General features: G+C 42.1%; 1 protein-coding gene across 3 annotated transcripts in view; it reads left to right on the top strand.

The window, feature by feature from the left end:
- Positions 1–18,171, top strand: part of GALNT13 (polypeptide N-acetylgalactosaminyltransferase 13) — a 1,001,053-nt gene extending 982,882 nt beyond the window's left edge. For 2 of the 3 annotated variants that reach the window (XM_078681725.1, XM_078681724.1), the window contains one exon: positions 16,902–17,036. Coding sequence is in view for 1 of the 3 variants with exons in the window: in XM_078681726.1 (XP_078537852.1) it covers positions 16,902–17,042 (141 nt within the window). In the remaining 2 variants the exon portion in view is untranslated. Of the gene's footprint in view, positions 1–16,901 lie in introns of all 3 variants that reach the window. The other variant, XM_078681726.1, reaches the window with a different exon arrangement.
- Positions 18,172–18,472: the final 301 nt, after the last annotated feature.

The raw sequence follows: 18,472 nt of genomic DNA, 5'->3' as shown, positions 1-18,472 counted from the left end.
AATGATACTGGGTCATAAAAACTGCAATATATGGTGTGTGAACAGCCTTGTGAGATCTCCAAAGACCTGTGATCATAGAAAGATGATCAGGAAATAGCACCACAATGTCATCTACGTGATGAGTATGAATATTAAAAGAATCCCAACGAATCCCGCAAATATTCATAACATTTATAATTTCTTTAAATGTTTTATAAGAACAGCGCTTGACCTTGCAGTTACTTAGAGTATGTAAAGAACGCTTGAGATATTCAGACTGCGGACAGCGATCAGAGGAAAAAAATATGTACCAACAAGTAGCAAATGTGTAGAAAATGTTTAAAAATATATGGATAATCATCTAGAACGCTAAAGCCCAGTCATCTTTTTGTCAGTTCAAGGTCACTGTTTTGGGAAATCACTGAGTCAGACTATATATGAATATTTTGCAAGGTCTGGGGTCCTTCAGATTGTTGTGCATTTAGGGGCAGTAAGCCTTATACCCATCATCTAGGCCAGGCTAGCAGGGGCTGAGGGAAACAATGAGAGGGCATAATACTAACAGGCCATCTGTAGCTTCTGAACCTGTGCCGTTCACCTCATATTTATTCAGATTGTATCCTGCCCTCTTAATTTCCAAGAATATTTTGAGCCTGATCCAAAAGTATGATTGGTTACTAGGAGGTGTGTTTAGATCACAATTGTGTAGAAACACTCAATTGAAGGTATGTTTTACCCCACTTGAACCACACAGTAGCATATATGGCATTCTGCTTACCCATGCCTTTCATTGATGGTAATTGTAAACCTTTTAAAGCAAACCTATATCAGTCTTACAACAAAAAACAATCTTTTCTAAAATCGTAACATTATATCCAATTCACAATTCTAATTTTCCCAATTAAAAAGTAGCGCGAAACCAACTTGCACGATATTTCTGGATTACCAGTCATTTTTGTTCCATAATTTCAATCAATCAAGGGATTTGTAATAAGCGATGGCAAAGCCTATATGCGAGGCATAGCGGACCAAGGTAAAGAAATGACTCAGTGGTCTCCACAGACAGGGAGTAAATTCTCTGCATCTCAGGGTCATTCTTTTTGTGTTTTTCAAGAATAAGCTCCCACCTTGGGAGTTTATTCATATAGGATAAAATATGTTGGTGGGGGGCTGAGCAAATCTTCACGTCATTCAATGGAACTGTAGCAGCTGAAGGCAGAGCGATCCCTTCCTGCATGTTGGGGATCTCTAAGTAAGGTGGGCAGTCTTCCGGCAGAGGCGATGATCCCCACGGACACAGCAGCACAACAGATCGTTCGTCATACTTTAAAGGAGTCTCTAAAATGTTTCCTGACTGATTAGATCCTCATTACAATGAGATTTTCTTTTCCATTTCTATTTTCTCAGGTGTTAATCAGGTTATGAAAGCAAATTATGACAATTAAAATGACATTAATCCATCCTGTCAATATGTATTTTGTTGACAACATAGAAAAGGAGTAAAAGCATGGATTATAGCTTTGCGACCTCTAGGTTAATACTAGTGACTCGTTGATTGATTATCTTTATGTAGATAGAAAGGGTACAATCCCAAATATGTGTATTTAACCAAAATAGCATTGAAATTATTATTATTGCCGGGCCTCACTACAGTCTATATGTCATTGCAAAACAAAAATCATTAACCAAAAATGGATTTGGGTTTCTGGACTAGAGTAAATAGATAAATGGCGTCTGCTTAATTCTTTCCTTGTTTCTAAAAATAAATGACTGTGCTATTTTTATCACACGAAAGTAGGTTACACCTAGAAGAGGAAGTGAGAGGGCTAGAAGAGACACCCAAATCAACGGGGCATACAAGATTTGACATAAACTCACAGCATCAATAGCTAAGCTGTAGACACTGATTGGGCTGAATATGCCCTACTAAGTAAGACTTAAGCAGAAATACTCTAATGGGGAGGAATGTAGCAGGGAAAATCTCCACTATTAACATTGGCACAGGGAGTCTGGCCACCTCTGCCTCGGGCATTAAGCAATATTATCCAGAGTTTTATGAGACCATTTACAATGCAGAAGACATACAGAACAACATCATTGGGGGCTTTCTAGATAGAGTCCTGATTCTCAGTCCGATAGCTACCAGGTCAGAAAACTGGAGCAGTGATAGTAGGCTAGGTAATCACATGAATAGTGTGGCTAAATCCACAGAAATCTATCTTTCTATTGCCCCCCCCGCCCCCCAATTTGATAAAACGTACTTCCAAACTATGGCATTATTACCCATTCACCTCTTCAATGCAGTGGGTGAAGAATGAACGATGATACCGCTAACGCAAGAGGCTACTATCACAGCCTGCTCAAATCAGGAAAAGACCCCCAGATATGTGTGTCCTACAGGGAAATCTCCCTTTTGAATTTAATTGGCAAACTCTTCACTGAAATCCTGACCAGTAGAATGAGTGGGCATATGCAGCGTCGATCATGCCAGGTTTATGCTGGGTCATAATTACTTCTGACAATTCAAAATACATCCTACATATAATAGAAAACATGAAGAAGGCGAGCAAATAGTTAGTTCTGTTTGCAGTAGATGCTGGGAATGGGACCTTGGGGGGCAGCTGATCGAAGGGAGGTTTGCCCCACGGGGAAGTTTGGGGAGTGGAACAGTCATTGCGACTCTTCCGACTTTTGGGCTTGTTTGGGCCCGTGTGTATACATTGGGTTACATTTTGATGTACTAGCCACCATTTTGTATGGTAACACAGTGGCTGATAGTAGGTCAGCAAGCATTTTTTCCACCCAACCACTCCTTTAATATTTGGCTGCTTGGTGGGTCTGGTCTATTTGAGGGGTTAGCTTTGAGTTGGAACAGGTGTACAGGGGTGAAAGAGAAGTGTATTGGTTGCTGCTTTAAAGCAGGGGCTGGAGCAGTTGGGAGACAAGTTGGCAAGGTTTAGCCAAGTTTATTGTTGTTGACATATACTATACAGACTGAAACGGAACGGGTAGGCAAGCTCATGCTTGGACGAGGTAGGACGTTTAAGGTTCTTTAGGAAGTTAAGTAAGTTAAAGGTTAATCTTTGTTGTAAAAATGTAGGGGAGGTTTAAGGTCTCAATCGCTAAATATCAACCCAGGAGAGGGTGGAGAATTGCACGTTTTCGTTTTGGGGGGAGGGGCTTTTAGGAATGGGGCTAGTTTAGCAGAGGTGACATATTTGTATAGCGAGGTTGTCGTTTTGTAAGGCGATAGGCCAGGGGTTATAATTGTGATGTACACTTCTTTCAATAAAAGCAGCCTTTTGCACACTATTTCAGTGTCACTGGTTTGTGCTACTCCCCAAGTTCCCGAAAGCATTTGACCCGGTCCATTGTCCCCATTAAAGCTACGCTGCAACCTATGGAAACTGGCCCTGACTTTTGAGCTTGGATCTTTAGTAACAACAGCAATTCATGGGCCATAATAAAATCAATGGCATTTTAACTGCATACTTTAGGATACAAATTGGAACGAGGCAGGGTTTCTCCCTTTCACTCCTGTTATATTCCTTTTACATGGAGCCTCTTGCTATCATTGTGAGACAGAGTGCTAACGTGAAAGGAGTGAAAAGTGGTTGCAGGAGATTATCTTCAAAAGCATAAAGGAAATACATGATCACATTTAAATCATTTGTGCATGTTAAAGTAGACTGTGGCGTACCTGATGGGAAAAGACATAGATATTTATAAGCAGGCACTGGGTGACACACAGTGCAGTTAAACGGCGAGTGTTCTTGGACAAAATATTATTTAAAAAATATCTGGAGACAGAAATATCGAAAATTAAATATTGTGACATACAAGTATCGTGATACACAAATATCGTTGACAAGAATACTGTTTCTTGAGTTAAGTAATATTGTAAATAATATCAACTTTTTTATGATTGTTTCCGCTAATATAGTGGTTAAAAATATAGTTTTTAAATTATTGTAATATTTATTAGTTGACATATCAATGTTATTAATTGGCTTTAAAATATAGCTTGCGATTTTAAGTGATTTAGGACTTTAAAGTTACTATACATTTTTAATTCTAATTTATAGTGTTGTAGTGAATTGCCTAGTTTGTAAGGGGATAGGATGGGTACTTAATTAGATAATATATAATTAAGAATTATTTAATACACCTTACTTAATTATATGATTGATTATTATATAGTTTATGGAATGTTCACTTATTGTTGTTATATGTTATTTCCTGAGTGTTAAGTGTGTAGGGCTATAGGGAGGAAATGTAAGTAATAATTAACAGGTAATTATTAATTGTAAATTAATTATTTTATTTTATTTTTATTGATGTAAAATATGGAATCATGACTTTTTTAAACTTATATTTTAGTTGCCGGGGGCTAGGTTTGCAGGGGTCTAGGTGGGAAGTTAATTAAGTAATACCTAATGAGAAATTAATTATTAATTGATGATTAATTATTGGTTATTTTAAATATGTAAGTTATGGAATAGTTATGTTTTTTAGTTATATTTTAGGTGCAGGATATTAGATTTTTAGGGGTACAGTGTGGGAAGGTAAATATTTAATAACTGAATAACAGTTATTAATTAATTGATAATTTATGTATTGAATAGTAATTATGTAACTAGATTAATTGTTAGTTGCTTTATTCTATGTTTCCAACAGTGGTGGCTCCCCTATTGGGGTGCGGGGGTGTCTCCCCAATTGTTTCTCGCAGTGCGAGAAGGCAGAAACATAAACTGTAAAAACTACCATTATGTTTCTGTTTCTCACACTGCGAGAAAGCAGAAGTACCTCTGTGCCTCATTGAGGGCGGGCGGGTGGGTGGGCCTGCTCGAGGGCAACGGGGACGTGGCTTACCCACTGTTGTGGGTACTGACTGTTTGGTCGGTCCCAGTGCCGAACAAAGCAGTCATGCGCACTACCCCTTTTTCCCTATGTAGGCTGCTACATGCAGCCTACATGGAGAAAATGGCCTGGCTGGGGCACCCTCCGCTGTGCCTCACCAATCACAACGCCACCATTGCAGCATTGTAATTGGCTTGGGTAGGGGAGGGAAGCTGCCTGCAGGCTGCTTCTTGTTCCGGAAGCAGGAACATGCGGACCCGGCTGCCACTGGACCACCATGACTGGCCAGGAGCGGAGGCAGCGCGGTACCCGGCACTCCTGGCAATAAGGTATGTTTTGTTTTTATTTTTTAATTCCCCACCGCTACCCCGCTCCCTCTCCCCCCTGCGAGCATACCGGCCGCTGCTGGTTGTGTCTCGAGGGACCGCCACTTCACATTCCACGTGCCCTTTAATGTAAGGGTGCTAAGAAAGGTCTCTACTTACTAAATCCTAAAAAGGCTGCGCTTTCAAGTGATGCAAAATAGTATTTCTCTTATTTTGTCCCGGTGCGTTTGAAAGCCGTGCTGCTTAAATTTCCTGTACTGCACACTCATCACATTTGGTGTGAATGGATCATGCACATTCACAGTGTCTATCTGTATGTATATTTAAGCAAGCATTATTTATGTTTTTTTTGTAATAACTGCAAGGTAATGTTAAATATTGTCTCTTCTTTACTGTTACGATAAGTGAGGGCCAATTTTTGGTTATTGCTTGGTCAAACTACCGCGGCAATGCCACCCTTGCATTAACTTTGCGTGTATGAGCATAAAAGTCATGCAAGGAAGTTGCAATTGTGCGCTTCACGGTGCAGAATTAGTTAGTTGCAGGGGCCTCTGGCAGTGTATGCCCATGAAGTCACACAGCGCGAAGGAGGCTGCGTTTCTCTTTTTAATCTCTCCTCAGTGCGGCATGAAGAGAGAGAGAGGCTGCATTGCTTGCTTTGAAAAGAGCTGCCGCCTTCGATCGTCATCGTGCTTACTAAAGTTCGTATCCTCACATGGTGAGTTGTTTAGAAGCCTAGGATTTTTTCGTTGTTAAGGGCAGGGCATTCTAAGTGGCACAGGAACCTTTTCTGCTGTGGATTGTAAATGTTGTGTGTGCCAAGGAGCTGGATTATAGCGAAGAGGTAAAGACACAATGCTGTGCTTTTTACACAACTTTTCTGTGGAGTGGGCGAGGGTTCTTTGTACCTTACTCTATTGTACATCATGGCTTAGGGTGGTGGTGGGTTTTAGCTTGGGGCACAATGAAGAAACTTTGAGGAGGACGGTCAAACGTATTGTCATGGCCGCAAGTATGGCAGTGGCATGAGCTGTGGGCCCTCCACTGTGTCTTGCTCCCTGCCTGTGGGTTCAGTGTGTGACATTTCACAATGGCCTAGCCCCCACGGCAGGAGAGAAAGGTTGGTGTGATTCACCCTGTGTGGCCTGCAAAGTCCCATGGCGATTGCACTTCAAAACCTCTGGGCGTTTACTCTTAAATGCGTGATTGCCAAGAATCTTTCAAGCAGTCAGCTGCGAACAGTATTGTGTGATGTTCTGTGCATTATGACATGTTTTATCCCAACAACCAACCTGGTGGAGGATGCTGTTGTGCTCTGTGCACTGTACTGTATGTTACTGTTGTGTTCTGTGTGTTGTCCTGTGTATTGCTGTTGTATTCTGTGAGATGTCCTGTGTGTTACTGTTGTGATAAGTGTGATGTCCTGTGTGTTACTGTTGTGCTTTGTGTGATGTCCTGTGTGTTACTGTTGTATTCTGTGTAATGGCCTTTGGATAGTGGAAGTGAAACGTATCCTCCCAACAACTGACTGCGCAAATTATGCTTGTGTCCTTGTGTAATGTAACTGGTGCTTATGTAAAGCAATCCATTACATATTAAATCACATACATAGTAGAACACCTTCTGGAAAATGGCAATTGAGGTAAGGCGGTGGGTGACAGAAGGCACATAGTTCCTTGCCTTGTTTTTTTGTCTAGAGGTTCCAAGCCGGAGCATATCCACTTCTAGTAGGTTTGCTGTAATTCGGGATAGACTGCATGTTCCAGAATGCAAAGAATGCTGGCTAAGCGTCTGTCACATGGCATAACTACCTGAGAGACTGCATTATAGGTGTGTATGAATACCCAAATCTCATTCTCCTCTGCCTGGTGCATGTAAATCATCAATTAATGGTCTTTGTAAACATTCTTGTATTTGCAGTTATTGATTTTATTTTAATCCAAATGCAAAATGAGTTGCTGTATGTACCTGATGTAATTTCTGATGCTGGTTCTATGTGGTTTTGAGCCTTCTAGCATTGTGGCATGGTTCATGGCTGTGTAGTTACAATTACTGTGGAATTTTAGGCACTTTGCTGTTTTGGTCAAAACAGCACTGTGCATCATTGTTAGGAAATGTCCTCAATTGTATGCTTGAGTGATTGTGTCTGTAGATTTGAGTTTTGTGGATATGTGTATGCATTTCGATGTGCATGAATCTACATTTGTGTGTGATATCTGTTTGTTTTCCGCACATCTGTGTATGTTTCTTTCTATAGGTGCATGTTGTCTGTTCTTTGCCCATCATCATAGCTGAGAGGATGAGTACACTTATTTGACATTATAGAATAATTGCTTTATTAACCTTCGTGCTTTCTCAATTTTGCTTGCAAATGTACTATTTTCACACTCTTTCTTCAAAACTTTCCCGTGGGAGAACCCCCCCATAAACTCTTACTGGCAGTCAGGCAGTCAGACGCGGTCGCTCGCCATAAGACATGCATCCCAAACTTTTACGCCCTCCACTTTTAAATCTCACCAGCCACCACTGCTTTCCAAGTATATATACTTATATATATATTTTGTTTTTCTTAATTATTTTTTTATTAACTGTTTAATATTTTTTCTACATGGGGTTACTCAAATATGTTTTAAGTGAAGTATTTTCCTTATGCTTGCTTAGACTGAAGTGTGGATAGTAAAATAAATGTGTAATTTGTAGGCCCTAGGAGTTTATATGGGTTACAACCCATTTTCTTAATAACCTCTTTAGCAATTTGTGGGTGCTGTATCCCTGGGGGCTAGCTGTTTGACAGACAATGAGCTTTCCTGAATCCTTAACACCTGGAATTACCAGTTGTGAAAACATTGCGCCTCTTTTTGCAAGGTGTGGCTCCACCAGTGGCAGCCGGCACGGATCGCGAGTGGCCGGGCAGGGGGCGGGAGGTAGTGGAGGGAGAAGGAAGTGGAAGGTGAATGTAAACAAATGTTAAAAATAAAACACTTAACTTATCACTTGTCCTGCATATCTGCTCTGTCTCTCCTCCATCGGACTCGGGCCAGAACAGCAACCAGGAAGCACACCCAGGCTCCCCTGACAAATCGCAACACTGCAATGCAGCATTGTGATTGGTGAGCACCGAGGCTCTCCTGACCAATCACAATGTTGTGATTGGCCTGAGCACCGTGGTTCAACACTCAGACGGAGATTGAGGGCATGTTGTCCACGCCGGCTGTAATGCACCTGCGTGGAGAACATACAAAGGGTTCATGACCTTTGGCCAGCACAAGAAGGCCAACCAAGCATTCATGCGCACTTGGAGTGTGCAAACCACTCCTCCCCTGCCCTGCTCTGAGAGTAGAGCAGACCCGCCCAACCTCCGCAAATAAGCTGGAAACAATTAAAAGGTAATACCAGCAAGTTATTATCACTTTATTTTTCCTTTCTACACACTGCTTAAAAGCAGTGGGGTGATGCTCCTCCGCCTTAGCGGAAGTGCCAAAACCACAGGCAACACAGGACAAGGCCTGAGGGTTGAAACACAGTGCAGCCTCACCCGTGTAGGGCAAGTGGGAATTCTGAGTGGAAATATTCTCCGAATCAGGGATAAACCATCTGAAAAAAAATAATAATAATTCTGGGTCATTATGGTTATTCCCCACTCCAGGTACATTCTCTTATTATGGCCAGTTTTTGATGTGGTGATAGATGCCGGAATCCTAATTACGGTGAGCCTTGGATTATGAGTGGGTTGGTGTTTGTGAAATTGCACAGACTCCTGTTTGCATAGGGGTCTGAATTATAGGCTAGGTGTTATTTGACTCACCCAGTACTCACTCTGTGTGTTAAATATCCCACCCTTCCTAAAAATGTATCATACCATGTGGATTTTGGTTTGGTAAGCACCAAAATCTGCATGTTTTGCCCAAAAAAGTCATGCTAAGTGTTATTTATTGCATCCTTAATTAACAAAAGCTGCGGTATTGTTATTTGTGAAGTATGATAAATAGCACGTTGATTCTGACGAACTCGCAATCACAGCTTAAGTATGTAGTGCTTTACTGCAGTCCCACTATAGTTGAAAGCTGCACCAAAATGCACATTTTGCATTGGCTTGACACAGAGAGAAGTTTAACTTGTGCTTCCCTTGGTTCACAAAGTTCCCAAGTGCAAATATAATAATTATGTGCCCATATTTGAAATTCTTCCCTTACTTTGAGCTTTGTTTGTATTTATTAGGGGTGGGCCGAATATTCTGTTCCCCTCACGAAATTGATGGAGTTTTCAGGATTCCGAGTTACTTTTGTAATGTGGAGATCTGGCCAACTTCCTGCCAATTGCTGTGTGGTGGAATTTTTTCTTGTGCGCGGCTCCAGATTCATAAATTGGTGAGCGGGAACAAGATTTGGCATTCTGTATGCACGATTTCTGGTCGCTAGGACATCCGGTGAGATTTTTCTAACGTGGGTGGCCAGAAGGCTGCTGCTCGAGTAGAAAATCCACTTGAGCGGCAGCAAAATCAACTTGAGAGGCTGCACCCTCTGAAGCACCGTGTGGTAATGTTTTTCAGCATAGAACGCTCTACCACAGCCAAACCACAGCATAAGGAGCATGATGTGCCTATATGCCCTTGTTGCGGAACTCCTTGGAATGTCACAGAGTTTTTATGTAGCTCCGCAGAATTCCACAGAGTCTAGTTCCACAACTTTTGCCCACCCCTACTGTAGAACGTGGCCCTTTTTAGCTAAAGTTCCCTAAACCTTTTGCTTTCCCCATAGACCTTTTTTCTGACATGATGTTGCCAACTTAGATGCTTTGGACACTTTGCCACTGCTGAACAGTGTCAAAGTGCAAGTGCTCCCTGTGTAAAGTATAATGGTAATTGGTTGTCCATGATTGGTATGTTTGCCTTACTAGTAAAGTCCCTAGTAATGTGCACTATGTGTGCCAGGGCTGGTAATGCAAATGCTGCTAGTGTGCCTGCAGCACCAATTCTGCCACCCACACAAGTAGCCTTAAAAAGGGAACTCTGGCCTGCCATTACAGGGCCTGCACGCAGTTTATTAAACAGTCAGATTGTTCTGACAAGTGCACCCACTTGCCATACCTCACCCTTCCCTTTCTTTGCACATTAGACACCCCTATGGTAGGTCCAGGGTACCCCCTGGGCAGGGTGCAGTGCATGTGAAAGGTAGGACTTGTACCAAGGTGTGTACCATGTCCTGACAGTGAAATAATCTCCATTTCACTTTTTCACTGTTGAAAGGCCATCTTGCCCATAGAATAGAATGGGAAGCCTGTGTAATATATGTTCCAGCCTATCTTCCCAAAGGCTTAAGATGGAGAGGTAAGTTTAGTGTGCCCAAACTCACAATGTAATAACTCATCTTTCTATGAAGGTGGTTTTTGCATTGTGTGGTTATAAACCCCTCTTTTAGAAGGGGCCGAGTTGTTGTGCTCTAAAATTTCTGTGTGTCTCTGCCTGGTTGTGGATTGACTGTCTGGATTGGAAAGCGGTAGGATCTGGGGAATGTCTTGACCCAGGGGAGAAGGTAAGACAGCAACAGGCTGACCTGCATTTGGAGTGTAGGGGAAGGAGTAGCCCCTAGGGGTGAAGAGGCCTGGGTTGCTGCTATAAAACAATTGTCCCATCTTCTGCTGAGTGATTGTGAGTCCAGACCCCCACTAATCAAAGGAAGAAGGTGCCACTGGCAGGGATGCACCCAGAACTGGTTTGAACAGGGGTCAGTGCCCCCTGAACACAAAGACTTCAAAGCCATTGAGGGGTATTACTATGAGAGCAGAAGCCCATGAACTTCGGAGAATGGCTTGATCAAGACTTAACAAGACTGGAGCTACTTTGTGGTCAAAAGGAACCTTTGCCAAGGAAGAAATAACTGAAGAGACTGAAGGACAGGACTGACTTTTGCTGTGTGTTCTGAGGCTGGCCTGCAGTTTGCTGTTTTAAGCAAGTAAAGGCTAAAGGGACTTTGCTGTGTGCTGTATCCCCCAGCTTGAAAGGACTTTGCTGTGCTGTGTCCTGAAGTAACTTATCCCCAAGGGCCGAGTTGAGCTGGTTTCCTGTTGCGGAAACACAGGAACACAAAGGTTTCCAGGAGAGTCTCATTGACGTTGTGTGCGTGTGCTTGTTGCAGCCTGAGACCCTCGTAAGTTGTGCCCTGTGATCGTGGCACCTGAGTCTAAGCAAGGTAAGCAAGGATCAACGACGCTGTGTGCGTGTGCTTCGTGCAGCCTGAAACTTTTGTGAGGATTGCCTTGTTATCGTCACACCCAGAATCCACGTGAGTCTCATCGACGCTGTGTGCGTGTGCTTGGTGCAGCGTGAGACCTTCGTGAGGATTGCCTTGTTAATGTGCACATGGAGTTAAAGTGAGTCCCAGCGACGCTGTGCATGTGTTCTTCGTGCAGCCTGAGACCTTCTTGTGAAGAGCCCGGTGATTGTGCACCTGAAGCTCAAGGGAGTCTCAGCAACGCTGTGTGTGTGTGCCCTGTGGCAGTCTGAGATCTTCATAGTAGTAGCGGCCCAGACCGGCAGCCCCGGAGGAGCTGATCCGCCGGCCCGATTCCTCCGTTGACAATTCACAAAGATTGCATCGGAAGCCCAAACTGCTGGGCGAGGAGAGAAGAGTGAGTTTGCACCCCCCAGGTAACGTCTGTCGACTCCTGGGGCGGGGTGCGGGCTCAGAGGGAGACACTCTCGGCCTCTCTCTCGTTCTGGCAGGGCAAGCCTCTGCTTCAGCTAGTATCGCTGCCCGTATTGCCAAGGGAGTGGCAGCACCGGGGCCAGAGTGTGAAGCTGCACTTTTTGTTACACCATACCCCTGTTGAGGGCGACTGTTGACAGAGGCTGACTGCGAGTGAGAAGAAGGGGCAGAGAGACCGCCTGAGGCACCGTGATCGGTGCCAGAGTGTATTACTCATTATCTGATTTCTGCATAACAGAGTACCTGATTGTCGTATTACACATTGCATCCTTTCTGCCTAACAGAGTACCTGATTAGTGTATTACACATTGCATTATTCTTGCATAACAAACTACCTGATTAGTGTATGACGCATGGCATTGTTTCTGCATAACAAACTACCTGATTAGCGTATTACGCATTGCATTATTCCTGCATAACGAACTACCTGATTAGTGTATTACGCATTGCCTTATTGCTGCATAACGACGTACCTGGTGGCTGTATTACGCATTGCATTATTCTTACATTGGAAAGTGCCTGATTGTTGCGTTACACATTGCATTAGTTTTACATTGCAAAGTGCCTGATTATTGTGCTACGCATTGCATTATTTTTACATTGCGAAAGTGACGGATTCTAGCATTACGGACTGCATAACATGGTATTATGATTACAGTGAAATGTTTAGAACTGCTCATTAACATCGCAAGAACTTACAAGGGCTGGCTAGCCTAACAACCGTACATGAGAAATAGTACACACATATATATGTATATTTTGGATTTATATTGTGTGGTCTTATCGTATATCTTTTTATATAAATATTTTACTTGTTCTGATATAACTCGTGTGAAGTCTATTTGTGGTGTCATCATTGGGTTGCTGTGAGCTTGGTTGCAAATACTTTACACATTTGCCTTGAAGATAAGCCTGGCTGCTCGTGCCAAGCTACCAAGGGGGCGAGCAGGGGCTATCTCAGAAGGTGACCGTTCTTTCCTTGATGTGGAAACAGGGGTCCCTATTTGGCCTAATGTACCTACCTCAGCCAACCAGGGATCCCGGGTCTAACACCTAGTATTTATACAAATCAGTAGCTAATGAGATTTGTGCTTTCATTATCCTGCTGGGTCAAGTTAATTATTCAGCCCTCTGACAGGTAGACAACATTCTCTGCTAGACAATATTCCCATTTGGAGGGTATAAAACATGTTACTGGGAGGGGAAGGGGGTAGAATGTTCACATGCTTATTGCATTCACACTGAATTACAAGCCTGGACATGCTCTTCATAGACAAACACAAGGAATGCAGCCAGGCGCATGAATCTGTTCACCCAGTTTGCCCTTTTAATGCTTTGGTGACAAGGAACCAGTTTGGTAGTGGAAGTTAGGGCCACCTTAATACTCTCAGGGAGCTCTTAATATTGACCACTTGCTGTGCAGGAGGGATGGGACAAGGATGGAGTGGTGATAGGTCATCTATGGATTAGGGTTTCTGGACCTTTCCACCCTATTCAAAAACCTTTGCATGAGGAAGGGATTTTGAGAAAAACTGGAACTTGCAGAAGGTATGGGCTTAGGGACCCCTTGAGGATGCACCCCTACTTGGAGTAGTAGGGCTCTCTTGACTTTTAGGGGCTTGTGCTCTGTGAAATTGTTTCTAGGGTCATTGGCACAGTTCTTCCCACTTTCTCTGGGAGAACAGTAAAGGATTTACTTGTTGGGGTCCCTGTAGGACCTGGGGACTTCAGGTAGTGATTGTAAACTGGTTTGAGAGCAACAGGGTGCTACTAAGGAAAACAACGAGCCTAGGAGATTACCAGGATCCCAGACAGAGAAGCTGGTTCTGGGTGCTCAAATGAAGCCTTGATCAGCAGGCAGTGAGGAGCTAAGAGGTAGAAGGCAGGACCTGAGTGCTCCCTCGTCGGAGGGGAAGCAGTTAAAAAAACTGCTCAATCTAAATATCTGAAGGTTTTAGAGGCCAGGGGGCATGTAATTAACACTCTTGCAGTATGCTCTTAGGAGCAAAATGCTATATCCCCCCTCAAAATGTCCTACCAGTTAAGGGAATACTGTGTTGTTTTGGTCCCCTACATTTTGACCTGCTGGTTAATCCCACTGCTGTAGGTAGAAAAAAGGAAGTGTCATGTCCTGCAGTTATAGAACTAACTCTCCGGGCAGGGCTAGGGCACTCCGGGGCTAATAATCAAGGAGATCTGTGGTGCTCCTTCTTGCCCCTTGTACACATCTGGTGAGGGCCAGTGAAGGAACCAGTCATCGGTCACACCACTGGGACAGAAGCCCCTGCTTCTTTTAATGGCAAACCACGTGGCAGGAGTCTCTTTTGGACCAGCAGAAATGGCATGTGCTCTCTGGCACAAGAGAGGGAGAGTGAGAAGCCAGTTTTCCAGGCATGGTGGGACAGTGAGTGGAGTAGGCTCCTTGACCAGATATAAGAGCTGTGTAGGGGAGCGGGAGCGAGCAGATACTATGGATGTGTAGATGCAGTGACCTATGTTTCTAGGTCCAGTGGCTGCTTCGACAGTATTAACAGAGAATTGCTGCACATACGGTTGAATGTTAATAAAAGATGGTACAATCATGCAAGATTTTCAATGCTGATTGCATAATGTTTTGAGTTTATATTGTGTTTTAGTTACGGTGACACTCTGAAAATGGCAGTAGGCATAACTATTATTACCGGAACCACTATATTGTGTTGGACACAAGTGGCAAGGAGTACCATGGTTCTAGACACCAGTGTTTTCTGGTGCCACACCGTTAAAGGTGCCTTCAAGCAGGGGTACATTGTATACTTCAGGGCTTATCTGGTTTATGGGATCTTTCTTTAATATTCACTTCCTGTTGGTTGTGAGGCCCTTAAGAGGGTGTTACCAGAGACATTTCCACCTGCCTGTCTGTATGTATTTGTACATTTTCATAGCTTATTTAGTAGTGTGTATAATCACATATTTTTACCTTTCCATTCTTCACCTATGTATACTTTTTTTTTATTCTATATAATTTACCTGCTAAAAGTGTTAGTCAAGTTTGGACAATATATTTTGCAAAAATGTGTTTAATTTCTCTAACTGTACCGCATAATGGGAGCTGACTTTATGTCTTTTCGAACCACAGTTTGTTGTGTATTACTTCGCGGATCCTAATAGGTTCCTTAAACTTAAGTCAAATAATTAGAGAACGAAATCTACTTCTTGTTTCAGTTCACAGCAAACAGACCTTAAAACTAATGGAGCAATCTATTCTCATCCACAAAATATGAAGGCAAGAACTTCCTATGGTGGGCTCTTGCATAATTTCTTTCAAAACGATTTGTGAAGCTGATTTTAATAGAACTATCTTCGTGAGGACAGGGTGTTCTATGAGTACAATTCAAGGGGCCAATTAGAATTTGTTTCAGTCTGTGGCCCTACATCTGAGGCACCTTTAAAGCCTTCCTACTTCCGAAATTTAAGAATGAGCGGAAGACATGGTTGTTAGACATCATTTGACGTTGTCCTTTTTTAATTTCCTTCTTTGTTGTAGTGTCCTTTGGGGCCTGAGCTGGTTTTCAGCACCAAGAGACCCCTTTTGGTAAACACAGTGCTTTACAAAATACCTAAACTAAACTATGTGAAAAATATCCAGAATGTGTCCCAACTGTTTGCCTGCTTTCATTTTCTTCCTACAAGAAACATAGGGCCTGATTTAGTATTCCCATGTGGGAACCAGCGATGTGTAATGTGCACACTTTATTGGAATGCCACATCCCAAATAGTCCATTTGCAAAGTGTCGCAATGCCTAATGAAAATAACTTAGGCCAGATGCATCAAGCATTTTTCTCCCTGCACACGGGCCGATTCGCAGAATTGGACTGTTTGCGATCACAAAAAAGTACTTTTTTGATACATCAAACCCAATTTTGCGATTCTGTAACCTGTTTCCGAATCGTGAAATTGGTTTTCAATTCTGTATTTGGAAGGGGCGTGTTTAGGGCGTCCCTCCCAAATAGCGAATTCTAACGGTATGCATGACTGTTTTGTGGCCGTGAATGCAGTCGCAAAGGATTCACATTTTACCACCTACTTCAAGTAAGTGTGAATGTTTGTAAAAGGATTTTTAAGAACAGGCAGTGGTCCATGTCCCATGGACCAATGTCTGCTCTTAAAAAACAAAACTACAACTTTTCATTTTTCTTTTTGTAAAGCATCTTGTTTTCCTTTAAGGAAAACGGGCTGCTTTACAAAAAAAAAAAGAAGATTGCTTTATTTAAAAGCAATCACAGACATGGTGGTCTGCTGATCTCAGCAGGCCATCATCCCTGTGATTTTTGTGATTCCTAGGGGGTCGCAAATTGCGACCTACCTCATTAATATTCATGAGGTAGGTCATTTGCGACCCCTTAGGAATCGCAGAAAGAGTACTACACACTTTCATGCATGCCGTTTTGCGATTCCCTAATTGCGAATCTCAAAGATTCACAATTAGGGAATCACAAAAAATGTGTGCTATACATCTGGCCCACAGTCATTTGACAGTTTGCGACTCCCTGTGTTGTCTATGAATACAGGTATGGAGGCCTTCAAGGAACATGAGACCTCTATCCCTTTATTTGTATTCTCAATTGGGATTTTTTTTACTAGAAAATATGTCCATTAAAGGGACAGGTGCTCATTTTAAAAAGTGATTTCAGTTTGGGAAAATCAAGGAAACCAGGTAGTAGTCATCTGAATAACCGCTTGTTTGATTTATTTTCAATAAATGTTTTGCCAATGATATTGAAAAACAATTGTTTGCGACCACAGCCGATTTGTACTTGTTTGACAAGGTTCAGTGTGGCCAGTCGCAAATGTTTGGTATCACTATGTAAGTGTAAAAAGAATGAGGAAATGATGAAGATAATAGCAAAAGAGACACATTAGGTGACTCTGGTGTACGTTTTGTCCCAAACAATAATGAAGCTTTTATACTTTCTGCCATTGTATCGCCTTTTACTTAATATAGTCCCTTTATAGAAATACCACTTACCTAACTCTATCTTATTGTTACAGAGTTTTACATTAAGGCATGTCAACAGCAACCAGTGTCTCGACGAGCCCTCAGAGGATGAGAAAATGGCGCCCACAATAAAGGAATGCAATGGAAGCCGATCACAGCAATGGCTGCTCCGAAACATGACGTTAGGGATCTAGAGCTAAAACTGACCTGGGTTTTTGCCACTGGTGTGACGCTCGCAGCACTTGACTCGAATGAATGTACACGACGTTACTGTTGATTTTACTCTTCCAAACGAGAGCTGTCCTTCGCGTGGCAGCTGTGAAGATACAAAGTGGTGCTGATGATAAGTTCGCTCCCATGCCATTTAAGCATATGCCTAAAATATGGATATTTATTCATAAGAAGCACATTGGAATAGAAATAGCATATCACATGCTGTTTTAATTATCATTACCACTATCGCCAACGCTGTTATGAACACTGGATGGATTTGATAAATACTGTCTGAAAGGAACCGAATGTCATCTACTTTGCTGTTTCTGTCACTGGCCTGCTGCTTGAAGGCGGCGGAACAGAAAATCCATTATGCAAAAAGCTTACATTGCGACATAATTCATATCAATTCTTTTATGAGTGAATGCGAATATTTTTGCTCGTCCCTTCGAAAGGTGTTGATGGGACTAATTGCTCTCGAAAGTCTAGTGGTATTTGCTGAACTTTATCGCTGGTTTATGAGTGATTCCAATGTATATAATGGGTGTTTCGTTTTGTGTAGCGACACATGTGGTTGTGATGTGTGTTGATAATGTAAGTATTTGTACATGCAGAAGAAACTGACTATGAAAGATGCGTTTAGATACTGAAATGATGAAACTAATAGTAATGCTATGCATTGATACAATAGTTTCCAGTAGGGAAATCTGGTTTTCTATTGGAATATTTCAGCCATTACAACAATGTGGTATTCAAGTCTCTGATATAACAATTGTATTTTTACTGTGCTTACTAATATTAACAATTGTTAAGTACATCCCGAACACAGCAATTACACAATGCACATTTCTTCCCGGATGAGCTGATCTGTTTTCTTTTACACGCTATACTATTATTTTATTTTTTTGTACTGAATAATCTGCTGTCAAGAAAATGCCGTAAGAACATATTTGCTGCAATTAACTGTAATGTGTGATATGACATATACCGAAATCGGAAACTGTCACTCACTATCAATGTATGTATATATCTTCTAATGGGAAACCTATCTTTATTGTACATGAATCCCACCTTTTGCCATATAGTTCATTATAATAAAAGATTTGCCATAAAAAAATCATACTTTTTAGTAAAACTATAGAAGATATTGGAAAAAAAAATCTTCCCTCAACGCACCATTGCTATATTTCTATGGCGAGAGATGCATTTCTCAATTCTGTAATGAATAGTGTAAACACTTTTTTGAAAAAATTGAGGTTAAGGGATTTTACAGTTGTAAGGATACGTGACAGTTATTGAAAACTAATACTTTTCGAACAGCTGAAAGACATCGGTCCCCTTGTCAGAGGCAACAGCTCGGAGTATGCATAATTTGCTTTCTCAAGTTATGCGAAGTTTCATGAAAATTATG

This window comes from Lissotriton helveticus, chromosome 3_1 (assembly GCF_964261635.1).
Source record: "Lissotriton helveticus chromosome 3_1, aLisHel1.1, whole genome shotgun sequence".
NCBI classification, from domain to species: Eukaryota; Metazoa; Chordata; class Amphibia; order Caudata; family Salamandridae; genus Lissotriton; species Lissotriton helveticus.
Note: the sequence above shows the minus strand (reverse complement) of the source record. Positions and strands in the feature narration are given on the sequence as shown.